This window comes from Apiospora hydei (assembly GCF_038363865.1).
Source record: "Apiospora hydei strain CBS 114990 chromosome Unknown utg000005l_segment0_segment0, whole genome shotgun sequence".
Taxonomy (NCBI): Eukaryota; Fungi; Ascomycota; class Sordariomycetes; order Amphisphaeriales; family Apiosporaceae; genus Apiospora; species Apiospora hydei.
In genome coordinates this window covers 4,915,401-4,934,813 of record NW_027117364.1, presented here as the reverse complement: position 1 = coordinate 4,934,813, position 19,413 = coordinate 4,915,401, and the positions used below count along the sequence as shown (strand labels likewise).

The 19,413-nt window shown below is 54.6% G+C and overlaps 7 protein-coding genes across 7 annotated transcripts; 6 read left to right on the top strand and 1 right to left on the bottom strand.

The window, feature by feature from the left end:
* Window positions 1–508: 508 nt before the first annotated feature.
* PG997_007053 (aquaporin rerated protein) lies at window positions 509–1,692 on the top strand (the record flags this gene model as incomplete). Its single annotated transcript, XM_066811368.1, has 3 exons — window positions 509–937; window positions 1,103–1,406; window positions 1,490–1,692. The coding sequence occupies 3 exons, from the start codon at window positions 509–511 to the stop codon at window positions 1,690–1,692; spliced, it is 936 nt and encodes a 311-aa protein (XP_066670291.1).
* Window positions 1,693–2,039: 347 nt separating this feature from the next.
* On the bottom strand, window positions 2,040–3,507 carry PG997_007052 (uncharacterized protein; the record flags this gene model as incomplete). The annotated part of the gene is made up of 4 exons (XM_066811367.1): window positions 2,040–2,580; window positions 2,684–2,835; window positions 2,931–3,188; window positions 3,334–3,507. The coding sequence occupies 4 exons, from the start codon at window positions 3,505–3,507 to the stop codon at window positions 2,040–2,042; spliced, it is 1,125 nt and encodes a 374-aa protein (XP_066670290.1).
* Window positions 3,508–4,945: 1,438 nt separating this feature from the next.
* Window positions 4,946–6,401, top strand: PG997_007051 (uncharacterized protein; the record flags this gene model as incomplete). Its single annotated transcript, XM_066811366.1, is given in 2 exon segments — window positions 4,946–6,356; window positions 6,370–6,401. 2 exon segments carry the CDS (start codon window positions 4,946–4,948, stop codon window positions 6,399–6,401), a joined length of 1,443 nt encoding a protein of 480 aa, XP_066670289.1.
* Window positions 6,402–7,024: 623 nt separating this feature from the next.
* Window positions 7,025–7,981, top strand: PG997_007050 (uncharacterized protein; the record flags this gene model as incomplete). Its single annotated transcript, XM_066811365.1, has 1 exon — window positions 7,025–7,981. The coding sequence occupies one exon, from the start codon at window positions 7,025–7,027 to the stop codon at window positions 7,979–7,981; it is 957 nt and encodes a 318-aa protein (XP_066670288.1).
* Window positions 7,982–11,520: 3,539 nt separating this feature from the next.
* PG997_007049 (peroxidase) lies at window positions 11,521–12,486 on the top strand (the record flags this gene model as incomplete). Its single annotated transcript, XM_066811364.1, has 3 exons — window positions 11,521–11,872; window positions 11,936–12,320; window positions 12,405–12,486. The coding sequence occupies 3 exons, from the start codon at window positions 11,521–11,523 to the stop codon at window positions 12,484–12,486; spliced, it is 819 nt and encodes a 272-aa protein (XP_066670287.1).
* A 2,403-nt stretch (window positions 12,487–14,889) lies between these two features.
* PG997_007048 (FCP1-like phosphatase) lies at window positions 14,890–17,382 on the top strand (the record flags this gene model as incomplete). The annotated part of the gene is made up of 3 exons (XM_066811363.1): window positions 14,890–15,486; window positions 15,552–16,912; window positions 16,944–17,382. The coding sequence occupies 3 exons, from the start codon at window positions 14,890–14,892 to the stop codon at window positions 17,380–17,382; spliced, it is 2,397 nt and encodes a 798-aa protein (XP_066670286.1).
* A 505-nt stretch (window positions 17,383–17,887) lies between these two features.
* On the top strand, window positions 17,888–18,859 carry PG997_007047 (uncharacterized protein; the record flags this gene model as incomplete). The annotated part of the gene is made up of 4 exons (XM_066811362.1): window positions 17,888–17,937; window positions 18,373–18,480; window positions 18,578–18,763; window positions 18,811–18,859. 4 exons carry the CDS (start codon window positions 17,888–17,890, stop codon window positions 18,857–18,859), a joined length of 393 nt encoding a protein of 130 aa, XP_066670285.1.
* Window positions 18,860–19,413: the final 554 nt, after the last annotated feature.

Sequence of the window (19,413 nt, the reverse complement as noted above, 5' to 3'; positions counted from 1 at the left end):
CTTTCTCTGCGTCGACGACACAATCATTGCCGGCCGCCAGCATGACCATGCATTACCGAGCTGATCGTCATCGGGTCCTGCCGTGTAAGGCCCGGTGCAGGCGGCCGGTGAAACAACGGCCCACCCCCAAGGCGTCACAGCATCGGACGGTGAAGTCATGGCGGCCAAAGCCTGATTTCCCCCTTTGAGATCAGATCGGGGCGGGAAACCATAGATTTGCGCAGGGACGTCCGCGGCTCACGGACTCACAGGTCGTTAGCCTTGCCTGGACAGGCAAAGGCCCGGTCGCTCCCTGTGGGATGACGAACCGCCGCTGCTTGGGATGGTGTGTTGGTGTGGTGGTGTGGCTGTTGGTGTTATATGCCAGCCGGACCCGTCGTTTTCGGTAAAACGACTGGATGGAAACTTGAGATCTCATAATCTTGGAAGTCCTTGCTCTTCTTCCATTTAACCCCCTCGTCCTCCCCCTACGAGTATTTAGTCAGATCCCATCTTCAAGAAATGTGGTATGCGGAGTAAGAGACTGCCGCGACAGAACCGATACATCTACCTAGCCCCTATCCAAACCGCCACCATCAACATCACCACCCCGCAGTCGCCGCGCGACATCGTCAACAACAACATGTCCAGCTACCTCCCCAGCAGCCACGGCGGCCACAAGCGCCTGCCCGAGCGCCCCGAGCCGAGCCTCGTGCAGCGCATGGTCAACCGCGCGCCCTGGAAGCAGCACTTTGTCGCCACCCTCGGCGAGTTCGTCGGCACCTTCCAGTTCCTCTTCTTCGGCAACGCCACCCACCTCATGATCATCGACCTCGCCGCGCAGTCCCCGACTCCGAAGCTGCTGCAGGTCGTCTTCATCGGCTACGGCTACGGCTTCTCGCTTCTGGTCAACGCTTGGGCTTTCTATCGCATTAGTGGCGGCTTGTTCAATCCAGCTGTACGTTTCTATGTCCCCCAAGCCCTTATATCCGTTCTCCGTTTATTTTGATTGGGCCTTTCTGCCCCTTTATCAACCCTTTTCTGCAATTTTCCATGGCATCACGCAACAAAATGAGGTCTTTGTGTTTTTGCTGACATCTCGTGCTTTTTTTCTTTTACACAGATCACACTCGGTCTCTGCCTAGCCGGCAAGCTCCCCTGGATCCGCCTCTTCTTCTACGTCCCCGCCCAGCTCGCGGGCGGCGTCCTGGCCGGCGCCCTCTGCCAGGCCCTGTTCCCCGGCGACTTCTCCGGGACCATCACCAAGATCGCGCCGGGCATGACCGTCGTCCGGGGCCTCTTCGGCGAGGTGTTCCTCACGGCCTTCCTCATGTTCACCATCCTCATGCTGGCGGGCGAGAAGTCGCGCACCAGCTTCGTCGCGCCCGTCGGGATCGGGCTGACGCTGTTCGTGGGGCAGCTGGCAGGTAAGTTAGACACGATCCATGGAAGATACATACTATCCGATCCGGAGGTGGTAATGACAATGACTAACCATGAAATCCAATAGGCGTCTTCTTCACCGGCGGCTCCCTCAACCCGGCCCGCAGTCTCGGTAGCTCCGCCGCCGCCGCCCAGTTCCCCTCGTACCACTGGATCTACTGGGCTGGTCCCGGTCTGGGCGCCATCGTTGCTGCTATTTTCTTCCGCATTCTGAAGGCGCTCGACTACGAGGAGGCCAATCCCGGCCAAGATGCGAAATGCGAGGTCTAGATATAGACTTGGCGTTGTCAAGAGGTTTTCTTTTATGATCTGTTTGATTTCCTTTTTGTCCTTCACTTTCGGGGAGAATAGGTGTTCATCTCAGGGCGGCCATAATCGTGCTACTTATTGGTTGCTTATGTCTAACGTTTTACGAGCCACACACACACTGTCTTTTCTGCTTCTGTTATTGATATCATTTCTTTCTGGGTATGAGGAAGGTGGGATAGGAAGTCGGGTTATCATATTATATAACAAACTCCATTTGATGTACAACGTCTATTGTGAGACCAAATTCAACCTAATGCTTGATTTTTGATACCCTTTTGCCCCCGTCATGATAAACGTGTTCGGTTCAATTATCTATGGTCGTAACGGTCACTGTCGCGCGACGGGACAGGGTGCATCTCCACCGCGTAGGACTGGTCGACCCGGATGCCCTTGTCGTTGCTGTGCGGAATGAGGATGCCCTTGTCGGATCCATCATCACCGAGCCGCTCCCACTCGCCGCCCCCGTCGATGTGGGCCTCGCTCTGCCCGAGGTCGGTCGGGTTGATGAACCGGCTCCGGGACCGGGACGACTTGGGCTGGCTTCTTCTGCCACTGGCCCCGGGCATGCCGCCGCCGCTGCCGCCGATGGTGATGATGCCCGCGTTGCCCTGGTGGTGCTTGCTGTCCGAGGCCCCGCTGCCGCCGCCGCCGCTGCTGCCGTCTTGGCCTTCGGGCTTGATGAAGATGAGGTACGCGCGCCGGATCGACGGCAGCGACGAGGCGAACAGGCCGATGCCCGTCTCGACGTTGGAGAAGAGCACCATGTAGCCCTCGTAGTATGTCAGGTCGTTGGTCGGGTCGGCGTAGTGGGACAGGAAAGGGGCGCGGGCGATGGTGGCGACCGAGGCTCTGCAGGTTTGGGGAATGGTTCCTCCGGTCAGTCTTGAAGAGGTCTCCCGAGTCCGATTGAGGGGGAGAAAAGGGGGAGGTGAGGGAAAGAGACAAAACTTACATCGAGGCAATGGAAACCAGAGCAAACACTTCGAGCTTCGATGTCTTGGCCATCTGCGTCTTCCACAACATAATGCCGGGGAGCAGAGCGCACCCCGTATCCGTCAAGACACTAGCGACCGTGACCGTCTGACTAATAGCGACCATGACATCCTGCCCCCGCAGGTCGCCTTCCCCTCCGCAACGAGTGAAGGTAGCCAGTGGGCCTGGATGGGCCGGCACAGCAACAGGACCCCGAGAAAGCTGACGCACCAGGCGGCCCACGACACAAAGATCAACACCCAGACGCACGCCCGGAACGCGGTCATGGACGGCGGCAGGATCCGCAAGAGGGTCGTGCAGACCGAGGTCTTGAGCACGACCATGCCCGACAGGTACACCAGGATCCAGAAGAGGTACCACTTGGACGACTCGACGGCCAGCCAGGCGTTGAGGCCGGCGTCGCGGGTGCCGACGCCCATGTTGGCGCCGTGCAGGGTGAAGGCGGCGACGACGACGAAGGTTATCTGTTGTTGAGAAAAAAGGGGTAGGGTCAGGCATTGGTAATCTCGGCGAAAGCAAGTACTCTCACGAGACGGCCCTGAGGAGGAGCAGGAAGTCCCCCTCTCGCGCGAAGAGACAGAAGCTTATCCAGGGGTCATTGAAGCTTACCATAGCGAACACCACCATGGCATCGTCTAGCCCGAAGCTCTTCAGCCGCAGGCGGATGTACGTGCGGATCCCGACGGCGACGGCGCCGAGCGCCATGAAGAGGAAGGTCAAGGCGACCACAACCAGCGGAAGGCCGACCAGGGCGACCGAGCGCGCATCTTCGGGGGCCGCCATGGCTTAGTTGGCCAATTGTCGAAAGCAAGATCTCTAAAATCGCGCAGTGTGCTCCCGGAGTTCAAGGGATGGAAAAATAAATCAGGCGGCAGTCGTCGAGAAATAGTTGGCGATCCTCTCTTGCCGGCGTATGCGCAAACGCAAAGGTTGCTGGCCGTTGTTCCTCACCGGAGGATAAAACAACACAACAACACTGTACATTCTAAGACATGGCGACTGATACTATGTGACAGATGCCGTTCAAATTTTATATATAACCAGCCTAGGTATTTTTGACACGGTTCTATCCGTGCCAATCGCTGCCCGGTTGTCTCGACGGCGGTTTCGAAACCTCGCAAGGCCGCAATGGCGTTGTTAATGCGGCGTGTTGGCGCATGGTATTTAAACCTTCTCTCTGCCCACTTCATGATTTTCAGTCGTACTGAGTAAGGTCGACGATGACTCGCGTACTGGCTTGACCGGGGGTATCATCTGGTAGTACAGCCCAGTAAGGAGAAAGGTGGATTAGCGGTCGGGGCTCAGGGGCGGGGTGTTTCTGGGGTTAGTTACATGTGCAAAAAGGACATCGCCTGGCCAGTGCGGCGTCTACAATTTGGATCGCTTAGTCCATTGATGCGTTTAGGTTCCGGGAGTGTTTGAATTCTACGATATATTCTCTCTGGAGATCTGGGCAATGCGGGCACCAACGTTGACGCTCACCATTAACGCCGCACTCAACCAAGGCCCAAGGCGCAGGCGCATTAGTATGGGCGGTCAGGCGATTACGGGGGTGCTTTAAGCGGTCCGTCGTACCATCTTGACTAACTGCCGCTAGCCAAGAAAGGGAAACGCTCGCGACCCCGGAACTTGCCAGCCAACGGTCGGCCCTCGCTGTCCGCTGACAGCTTGCCCCGCTGCCCGGGAAAAGGGGGGACGTCGCCCGTCGTCCAACCAATAAGGCATGCCGGATGTATTCTCTATACCTCTTATAGGAGAAAACGCCACCCCCGGTATGCCTGGAGGCAACGGCCACGATTTTTGTTGACTTGGTCCGCCGAGCAGCCCACCGCAGGCAGCTTTCCCCACCTGGATCCCTGGGTCCCTGGGCAGGGTGGACCGCTGCGGCACAGACAATCTCTTCACGAGATTGGGGATACCAGGTCGAGCAGGTTGGATCATACCATCCAGATGGATGGCGCGCTGCCATGTGCCCAGGCGGCGAGGCATCTGCTGATCTGTGGGGGGTTGTTTACTGTAACGACAGCCGCAGCGGGGGGTTTGAGGCATCGTGTATCCAATCGACATATGTCTATCCCCCATACCCCTCTCGCTTATCTTCACTGCCACGCTTCTTGTGGGTGACATGTTGCATGTATATAAACTCTACTTCTCCTACCAACTTGCCGGGAGAGTGAGAATCACACCATCTTGACCAGTCCACACGTAACGCAGCGCAGCCATGGCCAACTCAATACCCTCGCGTGTCATCCACGTCAAGCCGCAGGAGGTGACGACCAGCAACCGCGGCCAGATCCGAGACAATGGGGACGAGATATTCCAGGTGTCCGACACGGGCCACCAGATCATCAGCATGTGGGTGAAGCTCGTGGACATCTTCGAGCTGCCCGAGGGCTCGAACCAGGACCAGATCGTCACGAACCTCACCAAGGGCCTCGAGAAGGCCGTGGGGGACCATCCCGAGCTGACGGGCACCATGCACTTTGACAACGAGGCCAAGCGCATCGTCATCAAGCGAGCCAAGGAGGGGTCGGTGGCTCTGCACATCAAGGACGCCACCGCCGCCGAGGACCAGATCCCGTCCTACGCGTGGTACCACGAGCAGGACTACCCTGTGCACCGTCTCGAGATCGAGCACCTGATCCCGGCCGAGGCCGCCGGCCACCCCATGCACGTGGCCAAGGACGTGGACACGCCCGGCCCGCCCGTGGCGGCGTTCCAGGCCACCTTCATCAAGGGCGGCGTCATCATCGCGACGTCCGTCAGCCACCAGGTCTGCGACGGCCTCGGCTGGGACTCCTTCAACAGCACGTGGGCCGCCTACTCCAAGGCCGCCACCACGGGCAAACCGGCCACCCTGGACACTAACATCCCGCCGCACGACTACTTCATCGCCAAGACGAAGCCCACGCCCGAGGAGTGGGAAGCCCTCCGGGGCAAGTACCCGACCATGCAGTACCGCACGGACCCCGCGCCGCCGCCGCCGGCCGACTTCGTGATGCCCGAGGTCAAGACGCGCGTGTTCCACTTCCCGCGCAGCAAGCTGGCCGCGCTCAAGGCCGAGTGCGGCCGAGGTCTGCCGGAGGGCGCCTACGTCTCGACCTACGACGCCGTGGCGGCGCTGTGGTGGCGCGCCATGCTGCGGGCCAAGCGGCCGCTGCTCAACTTCGGGGACGACGAGGCTTCCAAGTGCATTCACGCCGTCAACATGCGGAAGCGGGCCGACCCGCCGCTGCCCCCCGCGCTTCATCGGCACGGCGGTGGCGCTGCCCTGGTCCGAGACGGTGACGATCGGGCAGGCCATGGGCCCGCGGGAGGAGGCGCTGCCGCTGCTGGCGCGGACAGTCCGGGGCAACACGGCGTCGGTCACGCCCGAGTACATCGAGGGCCAGATGAAGTGGGCGGCGGGGGCCCCGACCTGCGGTTCAACGAGCTCAACATGCCGTGGGTCCTGGGCAAGGACTGCATGGGGTTCGCGTGGCACGACATGACGCCCTACCAGACGCACGACTACGGGTTCGGCCCGCCGACGGGCTTCCGGTGGCCACAGATGGGGTTCGAGAGCTTCTTCTTCATGCTGCCGACGCGGGCGGGCATGGGGGGCAAGGGCCCGACGAGGGGATCGAGGTCACGTTTGGTATCGAGGAGAGCTGCTTCCCGCGCTTGGAGAGGGATGAGGAGTTGTTGGCTTACTGCGAGCAGAGGGGTTTGGGGTCATGATACAACTCACTTAGATATCTACATGTAGGCTACTTCAAGTACGAGCCAGAAAATGGACTCATGAGAGAGCTTCCTCAAATTTCCTGTCTTAATGTTGCCCTGATGGGAGGCAATTTTCGTTGATGTCCTGTTCATCAAATGTGATCAAAAGGTGGGGAACATCCACGTGTGCCTGCCGTTTCTACATTGAACAACAACATCCTTCTGCTTCGGTTGCCACTCTGGGAAGTAGCCTTTTCTCTGTGTTTCCCTTCCTCACTTCTACCTGGACCAAATCTTTTTTCCACAATCCACTGCAATAAACGCTACCTTGGTTTCTGGCTGTGGCAGTTTATTCTATCTTCAATTGTTCGTTCCATCAACAGAATAAACGAACACCATTAGTCCACTGGAAACAACGTCCCTCGAAGCAGCTCTGTGGTTGCATAAACATTGAGTCAACATTGCTTGGTTGTCATAGCCACAAAAACAGGTTGACGGCTGAACATTTGGTACGTTGATTGTTCCCATGAGTGACGCCACGCCGTTGGCTGACCATTCCTTCACGGCTTGAGCAGTTCCAAACAATTGTCCATCAACCATGTCAGGTTACAAGCTTTCAGACCTTGTCGAGCTTTCAGAAATTATACGGCAAAACCGGCAAAACCGCGCACATTCAAGATTCCAACCGCCACCAAGACCGCGCCATCTCAACATGTTTCCCTCGTCCCATGATCCGCCTGGCCAAACGAACATCGAACCGAAAGAAGAGGAAGCTTGGAAGATACAGTCCAACACGGGCCAGGGTCCGCCCTCCCGGAGTCGAAATCCAGTCACATCCATACCGGGCCAAAAGCGTCCTCACAGTCCTGTCGCTGATCCAATCCAAAGCAACAAGCGGAGGGAAGTTGACGTCTCGTCCACAACCACAGCCGATCAAGTGTCTACCTCCCAATCTAGTGGCCCCTCTCCAGCATCCCTCACTTACAAGGGCAACGAGTACACCTTGTTTCAACCTTGGGAATTGAATTACTTGGATGCACTGCTGTTCACCCAGAAGCAATCGATCCCTCGACTACTTGAAGCCGGACATTTCATCTTAGACAACCCACGCCCTGGTGCTTTGTACAAAATTCAAAGAAAGGAAGACTTCATCGCCATGCCTGCATACGACCCCTCCCAGGAAAAGTACCGTCACGTTTTCATCAAAGTTTCGTATGTCCAATGTGAAGAGTCTTGCCCTGGGATCGCTCCTATTACTGTCCTCAATATTACCGACGGCAAAGAGATACTCAATTCTTACGTTTGGCCTCGAGACAAGGTTATCCGGTGGGACAAAGACCGCAACGATAATACAATCAATGAGGACGTTTTGGTAGAGGCCAGCTTGAAGAGTAACCTGTTGCTTGGATGGGAGGCTGCAAGAACGAAATTGGCCCAGTTTGCTGACGCAGAGACTATTTTCGTCGGGCACGCTATGGCATTTCTCATGAACGCTCTGCGTATATCGCACAAACATATCTTCGACTATGGACTTGCCAGGAAGATTGTACCATGAGCAATGAAATCTTGAAGAAAACCCCATACTGGAAGTATGGTCCCACGGAGAAAATAGGGCCGTCTAAACCAGACATCAACGGACGATAAGACTATTATGAGAAGGCATTAAGATCAAGAGAGGCTAGTATCCGTTTGTTGAGACAACCTTGGGGAGTACAGTACCAAAGGCCCGGATAAAATTGTACAGCAAGGTGACGTGAATCTGATCTCCTTCAAGAAGTATCTTGAGCGGCGTCATCATGGAGCAAAAACAAGGGGGTCACTTGAGTAGCCCAGAAGTGGCAGAGCAAATGGCAATATTCCGCCGCCGGGTTAGTGGAATAATTAGTCAAGGACAGAATAAACGACAATGAGAGAGCTAGCGGTGGCATGGAATAATATATTGTCATAGCTACCTAGGTACTTGCAATTCAAGAATTGCCTAATCACTGAACAGGATCTTGTTCTCGTCGCGTGACCAAGGCTGCCTTCACTATAAGCTTACCTTGATCCTTTCGGGACACTGTTGCTCATTAGACTTGCATCACGGAAGAAATGAAATGAGAGGGAAATATATATGACAGCAGATGCACCCTAGCAGTCCGAGCACTACGACAAGTGAATCGACGTGACCAAAGGACGAAAGGCTTGACAAGATACTGAAACACACGCAGCCCCTCCACACCACAGAAGACAAGACAAGGCAAGCTCTGCCAATTCGGCAGCTCACCGTACCCGACTTCTGGAATTAAAAAGGGGTCAAAAGGCAAAAAACATACAACACCGAGGATTCCCAGGTCGTCACCGACCCTAGTACTAATTCGGCTCTCTGCTGCTTATATATGGGAGAGCGGACGGGATCCCTAGTATTCAGCAGGATATGGTCGTATGTGACAGAAACTGCTGTTGAGCTGGTATATATCAGAAGCAAACAGCTTGCTGGGCGGAACCATGAAGTGGGCATGCGCAGCATTGGACGACTCCGATATCGACCCCGACAGGACTTGGAATATGGTCAATCAAAGAAAAGGTCTGATTGGGTGCAAGCTGTTTCTGGGAGCTGAGAATCCAGATGATGTGCCCTAAATACGAGTATTAGATGGGGTACACATAGCAGTCCATGTCCTTCTTGCTCGCTCACTGGTATGGAGACAGATCACCACCTATCTCTACCACCACCCTCAGGCAGGCTTTCTGAGAGCTTTCAAATTCAAGAAGGTCAAGGCCCTCACTTCGAAATGCGGTTGGATTGCATGTTCTGTTCTTCATCGGCCAGTATACTCAACAATATGCTTAATTTGTGTGGGAATATTAAAGTTGAAGATGAAATACTCCGAGGGAAAACATCCAGTGGGCGCGAACGAAGTTGTTCTAACCCCTCTTCCCAGTCAGAGACTTGCGAAGTTAAGAATGAGTTCTTGGGCACAGCATGGCTTTGTTAGCTTGTGGCTTTGAAGGAGCATGGCTACTATGGCGGTATAGCATCATAGCAACTGCCATTGTCCTCTCATCATATGAATGGAGATATTTGGGTATAACCTCCTCTTGCTGTGATATCCTAGCTAGAGAGAATGGTATGTAATCCATATAAACCAAAAGGTAGGTAGGCTGAGGTTAACGTGCCAAATCTCCATTATGATAAGACGAATCGTGGAGTGTAACGCCACCGTGGAGTATAGAGTTGATCCGAGTTGGGCTTCAAAGTTCTGGGCCAAGACAAGTACCACCAAGCTCGGATGAGGGCCTGGCGAAAGTAAACGAAGATACCGATTCATATCAGGCCTCCCTAACTGACTGAGGCTGTTCGGGTTCCGGCACCATATATCATCATTGCGACTTGAACTGTCGAGTCTCTCCCTCCAAACCCAGATTGTCGTCTTTATCCCTGTTTGCTTCGTCAATTGGTGAGCGTTCTCAATACCAGGGACAGTAACGCAGACAAGGTGAGTGCATGCAAGTCTGTTACTGATACCCAACGTCCCACAACGTTACCATCGGCAGGAAGTCCCGCTCAAGCCCACGTATTGGTTGCGAATGAATGCCCGTGATATATTAGAAAACCTTAATTATCAGCTATCGCTTTCTATATACCAAGTGTCTGCCTATCATATCGGATATCGTCTCCAAGCCGATGCACTAAAGGAGATCTTGTGACTAGAAGCTCAGCACTAAGCATATCAACTTGATATGATCGACAGGCACAACATGCTGAGTTGACTCCGGAGATATCGGGGCATTGCCCAGGCAATATATCTGAATTACTTGGCCGCCGTGGCCAAACTTGCCGACCGACCGACCGCTCCAAGCGGCACGGCTGACGTGCAAACATTACTCCTTTGAGTAACCAGCTCGTTGCAACTTCGTATCCTACTAACTGGTTTCGGCGGGTTCGGTTTCTATATCGCGGCCACATAATGACCACTTCATGCAAGATGTGAGACATCCCTAGTGCAGCAAGCCACCGAAGCGCCCGGACGTTCCCCACGGAGTAAATACCGACCCAAAGAGGAAACCTGCAGTAGATCTTGGCGTACGGTCCCACCGGATCGGGATGGCCAAGCCGGCAGTGCCACCCTACGATTGCGAGTTCGCCTACTAAAATATGCACGAACGATTTAGTCAGAGTGCTGTTGAAGTTCCAATCATCAGGTGGCGTTAGGCTGCGAGCCAATGGGCGTGTTGATAACTTAAAGGTCCTTGAAATCAAGGCTGAAGAATACTCCTTGAAGAGGGAACGGTTGGTCTAGAACCGACACCGTGGGATCGGGTGTTAGTAAGGCTTCACCGAGTAGTTACTTGCTGAGTGAGTAGGTCGTTAGCTATTCTTTTCTATCTTGGTACAACGTGGCACAGCTTGGCTGCTAGTCGAGGAGCATGAATCCGATGTTGTTGCTTGATGCTTTTTTAGCGGATGAGCTAACGGTTCGCAGTCAATGCATACCAGCTTGTGTTTATTGGCGGTATTTGGCGAGTAAGTTGCTTGCTTTTTGTGTGCCGACGGCCGCAAGCTGCATTAGCGACCTAATAACATGGGCCGGTCCGTCGAATCAGATGAGCCCACCAGTATTGAACCTCTCCCGTAAGCAACTAGCATCACTATGGGACGCAGGCAGGTCGTCTACTGCAAGCACGGCAGACGTATGAGTGTTGTGCACTTTGAGCTGTCGGAACCGCGCCTTGTCAGCTACACAGGGCTCGTAGTAATGCCATCAGCTACGCATAGCTGCGCACCCCGTACTCGGATAGGTCATCCAGACCAGACGGAAGCCCTTACCAAAATAGCAGAAAGGGGGCATCCAAGCAGATGGGGACAAACCGTCTATCAAAGCAGGCCATGCGCCGACCGTATTCTCTCTTATATATAGCATCACGATGCCGGCTCATGGAATGTAATCTTAATCGTCCATCCTCTGTTCTTCATCACCCAAGCCCTGGTTAGCCTTACCACTCGCTACCCCTTAGAAGCCCCTTTGGCAGTCTCTGCTCACGTCCACCTTCGTTGTATCGACTCGGAAGAGTATCACCAAAAAGCTCAAACGGCGCACAGTCTTAGCCACGATGAACCCCCTTCGCTATCTCATTTTGTTTGCCGCGTGCCTCGTGGCGGCGGTGCCATCAGATGTCGCTCCCAGGCATCACTCAGATTGCCCCTCGGTCTGGGGTAAGGTCGCCAAAGACTTGAAGAAGACGCTTGTGGGCAACGACGGTAGACTAAACGATAATGGGCGTGCCTCGGTCCGGGTCCCGTTCCACGACTGCTTCCCAGCGGCTTGCGATGGCTCCATCATCCTGGCCAATGAATGCACCGACCGACCCGAGAACGGGCAGATGATTCCCATCTGTGGTATCCTTGGCCAGAAGGCCAATGATTACAAAGTCGGCGTCGCAGATATCATCCAGCTGGCCGGTGGTGAGCGACGACGACTACCATCTAGATGGCCCAAGGAGGCAAAGCTAACAGTTGAGTGAACAGCCTTGAGCATCCGTGCAGCCGGTGGCCCCTCAATCGGCTTTCTCGCTGGCCGCCAGGACTCTACCACGGCGAACCCAGCAGGGCAAATGCCGGACCAGAACGACCCGGCCGATAAGATCATCGGAGCCTTCCGGGCCAAGGGCTTCTCGCCCAACGAGCTCGTGGCTCTCCTGGGCGCCCACACCGTGGCCAAGAATAGGGCGGGCCAGGCACTCGACACCTCGGACTCCCGATTCGACAATGTGTTTTACTCGGAGACGACGAATGGCAGGGCGCCGGCCACGCTGAATAGCGACAAGGCCGTGAGCAATGCGACGGACACGGGCCGGACGTGGAGCAACTTCGCGCGCAGCTCGGATGGGTGGTTGAGCACGTTCATACCGGCGTAAGTCCCCTCCTATTGGTCGAGGTTTGAAGAAAACCGTATCCTTGGGATGACTCACTGGCTGACAAATTATCACAATTGCAGGATGCAGAAGATGGTGACGATGGGAAACGATGCCGGGAGCCTTACGGATTGCTCGAGCGTCATTACCGATACGTTCCACTAGAAGAAGCGTGAAGCGTGCCCCGGGAGGCCGGAAGCGAGGCGGATATGCGGAAGCTAAAGTATTGTGCCAAAAGCCAATGGCGGCTTAAAATGCAGCACGAGACCGAATGTGGCATAGCGAGGCAGGGCACACTGCGGAGAGGACGCGCGACCTTGGGTTGGCTAGCAGCGCAGCTTGCATGCATGCATATACCGAGTTCTTTCTTAATGACTAATATATTCGCGACGACAACGATCATTGGTTTGGATTGGTCTGGCCTGCAGCTGAGATGTGTATCTGCACTGATGTTCGAGAATGGGTCGATGTCATGAGGTGATGGACGACTTTGGGGGTCTCGAGACCAATTCCCGTTGGAGATGCGAGAGACAGCAGCAGTAGTACTGAAGACTGCAGGTGCTGTAAAGCTTCACCAGCCACAGGTTGGGGGGTTGGGTTGGGGTTGGGGAAGGACATTGTAGGTAGCAAGCGCCACAGGAACTCACCCCGCAATTTGGCTGGTGGAAGTGGCTTTGGTCTGATCTGATGCGCAGATGATGAGTCGCCCTGGCCCCCCCTGGTAGGTTGATTCGGCAGCAGGCAGAGCTTCCCAAACCAAGTACAAAAAGGCCCCTCATCCTCCATCCAACAGCGCTGCTTTTTGGGGGCGCCTCATTGCCTCTAAAAGGACCCGTCTGGATTCAAAAGGGGTGTGCTGCTAATACTATTGCTCTTTGCATCTCGATTCGACCACTGACCCGTTCCATCCACGTCCATCCATCCAGCAAATTGGCCCCTTCGCGTTACACAGCAAACGCGACACAAGCAAAACCGACGAACGAGCCGAATAGCTACCACCAACCAATCTGGGCCATTCTCCTTCACTTGCACCACGTTACTTTTGCACTTACATACATACATCTTCTGCGACCTCACCTCCCGCTCACTTGTCCTGGACCGAGTAATATTCGGTTCTCACTATACATAGCCGTCTCATTACCTACACCCCCTGCTGGCCTTTCGGTCTTCGGCCAGACTGCGACGCGGGCTGATTGGTAGACTGTCTGTGTTTGGGGGAGCTCTGATCCTCTACTACGACCAGGTAGGTTCGACGTCACTTTCTTTGTTGACCGTGTCATATCCACTTTGGCTCTCTGACACCACCACACACAACCCGCCTTCAACTCCCTCTGTTTTGCCATGCCATGTCGTGCCCCGTCGAAACTACCGGCATGAGGCAACAACTCCAAACCTTCCAGATGCGCTCAATGCATGTACATGCCTACCGCATCCGGTCTTTGGCTCGTTCTATCTTTGCATCCCGTCCCCGTCGCAATTGACTTGGTCGAATGTTTCATCGCATTCTCCTGCTACCCCTCTCAGCCTCCATTTTTCTTTCTTCACCTTGCCTTGATACACATTTCCTGTCTGCACCTCACGCATCCCACACACCGTTGGCATAAGTTGCATAAGTATGTGCACTACCTTCGGGCCAAGCTTCTCCTCGCCCCACACCGCCTGCCCAAACCAGCCGAGCTAGGGGAGCTAATGCGTTGCACGCCCAGCTATCGATTTTAGTGGATCCTTCAGCTCTCGGGTACGTACCTCGTCGCTACTACTAGAGAGCTTCCCGTCAAGCGTCACATTCCTGGCGCATTTTCTGAGACGAAGACGGCAGCTCGTCGACGCGCGCGCGCAACAAAGCTATTCCACCTACAAACGTCTCTCCCTTCCCGCAACTCTCTTCGGCGAATTCAGAAAGAACCGCACGCGTCTCTGACTTCCGAGACAGCTGCAATCCACTACGTCCTCGCCCCGATTCCTCGTCGCATATCTTTCCGCGCGCTAGGGTGTTGAGGGTATCTTTGGAAACAATAAGGAGCCAGATGCCATGGGATATCCCAGTCCTCAACAGCTTAGTCCAGAGGTATCGTCAAATTTCGCAAGACGGTTGAGGGAGGAGGCTTCATAGTAAGTATAGTTGTTTGCTATCTATCCAACGTCATGTATTCGCCGTCGTGTGGTTCCGTGTTGTCGTCAGTCTTTGCGCCGAGGGATAGCTCGCTTTTGCACGCACCCTGGCAGCAACAACATCTACCCCTGATGGATGATGCTTTCACATGAACATCTCCAAAGCACCAAAGGCCCTTCGAAACCATCCATCACCAGCTACTTCCACCTTGGCTATGCTATCACCAGATAATCACCTTCATCACTGCTGCTTAACCTAGTTGTCCCCTCTCCACCAAATACCCCAGTCCTATACCAATTCCCCATCGCCACCAACGGTCCCCGAACCAGATCGCCCCAGACCATATAAAACCAATTGCTAGCCGATTCTAACTCTACTCAACTCAGCAGGTAGTTATCGCAAGCTGAAATCACAATCAAACAACACCATCGAGTGCCAAACGCCGACACGCCACGATGCTGAAAAACTTCCGGGCGGGCGACCGCCTGCGCTACCCCATCACCATCTCCAAGTTCCTGAAAAACAAGGGCGATGAGGTCCAGAGAGGCGAAGCGTTGCTGCAGTACACGTTCAAATTCGAGCGCACAATCGGCGATCCCGCTCTCAACGAAGAGCGCACCGTAGAAGAGACAGGCTATGCCGACTGGGACTGCCCTACCGAGGGCACCATCAACAAGTGGCTGGTCAAGGTCGGCGATGTGTTGACTAAGAGCCAGCTATTCGTCGCCATTGATGAGCCCTGCCCCCACGATATGCAGTATGCTGGCCTATGTACCAAATGTGGCAAGGATATGAAAGAGATCACCTGGGCAACGGAATCCATGGATACGGATCGCGCCACCATCGCCATGGTTCACGACAATGTCGCCTTGACGGTTAGTGCCCAAGAGGCTATGAGGGCCGAGATCGATTTGCAGAGACGCCTACTGCAGCAGCGCAAACTGAGTCTGGTAGTCGATCTGGATCAGACCATTATTCACGCGTGCATTGATCCCACAGTTGGCGAATGGCAGCGAGATCCGACGAACCCGAACCACGGCGCGGTCAAGGATGTTCGCACTTTCCAATGGATGACGGCCCTCGCGGTGTCACGAGTGGGTGCTGGTACTACATCAAGCTCCGGCCCGGTCTAGTTGGGTTCTTGGAGCGCATGTCCGAGTACTTTGAGATGCATGTCTACACCATGGGTACCCGTGCATACGCCGAACAAATCGCCAATATTGTTGACCCGGACAAGAAGCTGTTTGGTCACCGGATCATCAGTCGCGACGAGAACGGCAGCGTCACTGCCAAGAGCCTTCAAAGACTCTTCCCTGTCAATACCAACATGGTTATAGTCATCGATGACAGAGCAGATGTGTGGCCTAGAAATCGACAGAATCTCATCAAGGTGACGCCGTACGACTTCTTCAAGGGCATTGGCGACATCAATTCGGCATATCTCCCTGCGCGAGAAGACGTCCTCGGCACTGCTGCTGCGGCTGCTGCACCGCCAGCTGCGACCAGTGCACCCCTTCCGATCAGAAACGGCGATGCTTCTAAGAGTCCGAATGCACCCGGCCACGCCAACAAGATACCGGAACACGAAAAAGCAGTGGCACCGAACCCGAACGGCGTGGACGACGCACTATTGCAGCTTCAGGCCCAAGAACAGGAGCGAGCTCTCGAGAAACAACTGAAGGAACGGCCTTTGCTTCACATGCAGGAGGAATTGGACAAGGAAGATACGGATCCTGCTGAAAGCGAGGCATCCGAAGAGGGAACTACAACTCCGCCTGACTCGCCTGAGCAGCAGCAGAATGGCCATTCCCCGACCCCACATCATCGCCATAACCTGTTGCGCGACGATGACAACGAGCTTGCGTGTGTGGAGAAACATCTAACTGCAACACACAAGCAGTTCTACGAGAAATACGATGCTCGGCGAGCCTCGCGGCACCGACTCCAGGAGATCACGTCCGAACTTATTCCTAATGTGGGAGTTGTGCTCGATTACCTCAAGGGGCAGGTTCTCAAGAACTGCACTATTGTGCTGACGGGCATCGTTCCCCAGGGTGTGGATGTCATGGCGTCAGAAATCGGTCTGCAGATCATGAGCTTTGGAGCCGACCTGAAGCGCAAACCGACGTCAAGAACAACACATCTGGTCGTTAGTAGCGCCCGGCCACGTACCGACAAGGTGCGCAAGGCAGCGCGGATACCGAGCATCAAGATTGTCAACCAAGATTGGCTGGCTGCTTGCCTTGCCGAGTGGCGCAGAGTAGATGAGACGCCCTATCTGATGGACATCAATCCGGGTGATCGAGCAAACCGCCACGTACCAGCTGCCGACGATGATATGGAAGACGACGACGAAGACAAGAGCCAGCCCAAGATCACCATTGTAAACTCTGGCCAGCAGAACATGTTTGAAGAGCCCGACGAATCTGCGGGCGACGTCTCGGATGACGAGGATGATGACGACGATGAGGAGGATCCGTTCGGGAGTGATACCCTCGGAACCTGCCAGTCCCGTACAAGAGCTCAAGAAGATGGACTGGGACGATATGGACGACGAGTTAGCTGAATTTATGGGCTCTGACGTCGAGTCGGACTCGGAGGCGGAGAGCATGTACCAAGGCAGCGGCAAGCGCAAGCACGACGACTTGGCATCAGAAGACGGCGATAGTGCTGAAGAAGGCACGGGTAGTACCCTATCCAAGAAGCAAAAGCTCGCCAAGGCCCGCACGACGGGTCTCCGTAACGTGGAGAACGTCGGGGAGAACGGCGCCGATGATGATGCCGCTGCTGAGGAGGAAGGCGGGGAAGAGGGTAATACGCAGGACGGAGGCGACGAGGAGGACGACTTTGACGAGTTGGAGGCGGAGCTCGAGGCCGAGTTCGAGAAGGAGGACGTGGAGGAGCAAGAAGGAGCTGTTGCGACGGAGGATCAACACATGGAGGGATGAAGAGAGAAAGAAAGGCCTATTTTTTTGTAAAACGTTGAAACCCCCGACTGACTGGACTGATTTGTGTACGGAGTTATGGACGGTACCGGTGCATAGCGAAATAGGACATGGATGATTGTAAATACACCACAATTGTAATCACACCTGACACAATCTCACTATGACAGATACTAAAACCCCGTGATATGGCCGTCTCTCTTTTGCCTTGACCAACTATCTCTGACAGTTTTCGTATTTATTGACTGCCAATACATATGCCATTGTCGGCATGTCATTCCTCATGGACTCTGAGGCGGCTATCACGTGATGCTGATTACGTAAAGCAAGAAGCTCCACCCTCGAGCCAACCATTGCGGGCTTGTCTAGAGAGCTTCCTTCAATTGAGAGACAGCAATTGGCAATTGGGCGACGAAACAACCCCGAGCTTCCATTTCCCTCAATTGAACGCCGACCAACCACTCGAAAGCGCATCCCCAAGTTCTCGCCCGAGGTTCAATCCGTCATCATGCCTCAAGATATGCCCCCGTCGGGGGCTTCGGCCCGGTTCAGTACAAGGTGGGTGGCTCTCTTCGATTCCTGATTCCTTTGCGTGGAGGACAAGGGCAATGGCAACGGCAGCGACAACGACAACTACAAAGGGAGGAAAACGAAGTGGACAATCCGATATACTCGATCTTGGAAAGCGACGTACCGCGAGTTCTTTCGGATCTGCGAGGAGCGGGTGTCCGGCCGCAATTGGGACGCGATGGTCGGAGATGGGAACGAGACGGTTCAGGATTGATCGCAATACCGAACCAAAAATGACGCCCGATCGCTGGACCAGGAAACATCAATGATCTCGCAGTTGTGTTGGAACGAATGAATCAGTCGAATGCTGAACGAAATGGACATCCGGATCTCGAAATCACGCCACGGGGACACGGAGAGGGATGCGAGGATATGAGACAGACTTGAACAAGAAGGCTGACTATTGCTATTTCTCTACCGCAGCGAAACCTTCCGGCGCCTGGCTTCAAGCCCGCCGCTCTGGTCCTCGGCATGGGCGCCGTCTGCGTCTGGGGGCTTCTACAAGCTGGGACAGGGTATCCGCGAGCAAAAGTACGTCCTCCATTCCATGCTGCTAGCTAGTATTTTCGACGGCTACGCCATGCAAATCTATCTACTCGTTCCAACATGCTGACCGAACCGTCAATAGTGAGCTGGCCCGCGAGAAGATGTGGTCCCGCATCCACCTGATCCCCCTCCTCCAGGCCGAGGAGGACCGCGACTTGGCGCGACGACACATGGCCGACCAGGCCCGCGAGGAAGCAGCTGACGGGCGACAACTTCAAGGTCTACAACAGCGACAGGTTCGTGCAGATTTTCCTTCGCTCCTGTGGCTGTCTCACCCAAGAAAGATACCTGGACGCTGACCTTATTAATGTACAGATTCGTGCGCCCGACGTACGCTGTCACCCCGGCCAACACCACGAAATAGAGTACAGAAACTACATATGGCGATACGGCGTGATTGGGAAGCCGGTAGCTTCTCTCGGGCAGAAACAACGAAGAGGAAGAAGCCGCCCAATGGGAGCGATGGTCCTTGTACATATACCAAGACGAAAACAAAGCCAATACGAAGCTGTCCTTTTTCTTGTGGTCGACCATGATAGCCATTACTACCTTTGAACCCCTAAAGGGTGCTCACGCAGCCGCTGGTTTACCCGAAGTAGGTATCAAAACGGTAACAACGTAAACTCGTAGGTTGCGTCATATTTACTAACTGAACATCTCTCCGGCATTGCAAGTTCAGCAGCGCTAGTTTTATGTTAAGGCTGCCGTTGGTGGACTCGTAGATTGACAACAAATCCGTCAACTCAACTCACATGTTTTTGGTACTGTCCCTACTTCTACTCTCATCGATTCGAAGCAGCCGCTCTAGCAACGCGACTCGACTTGAAGGGGCAAGGTGTCGGGAGTCTAGGTAAGGCGATGGACTTGGGTTATTACATGTAAAACTTCAAATGTTCTAGTGAGCTCCAACTTTTACTT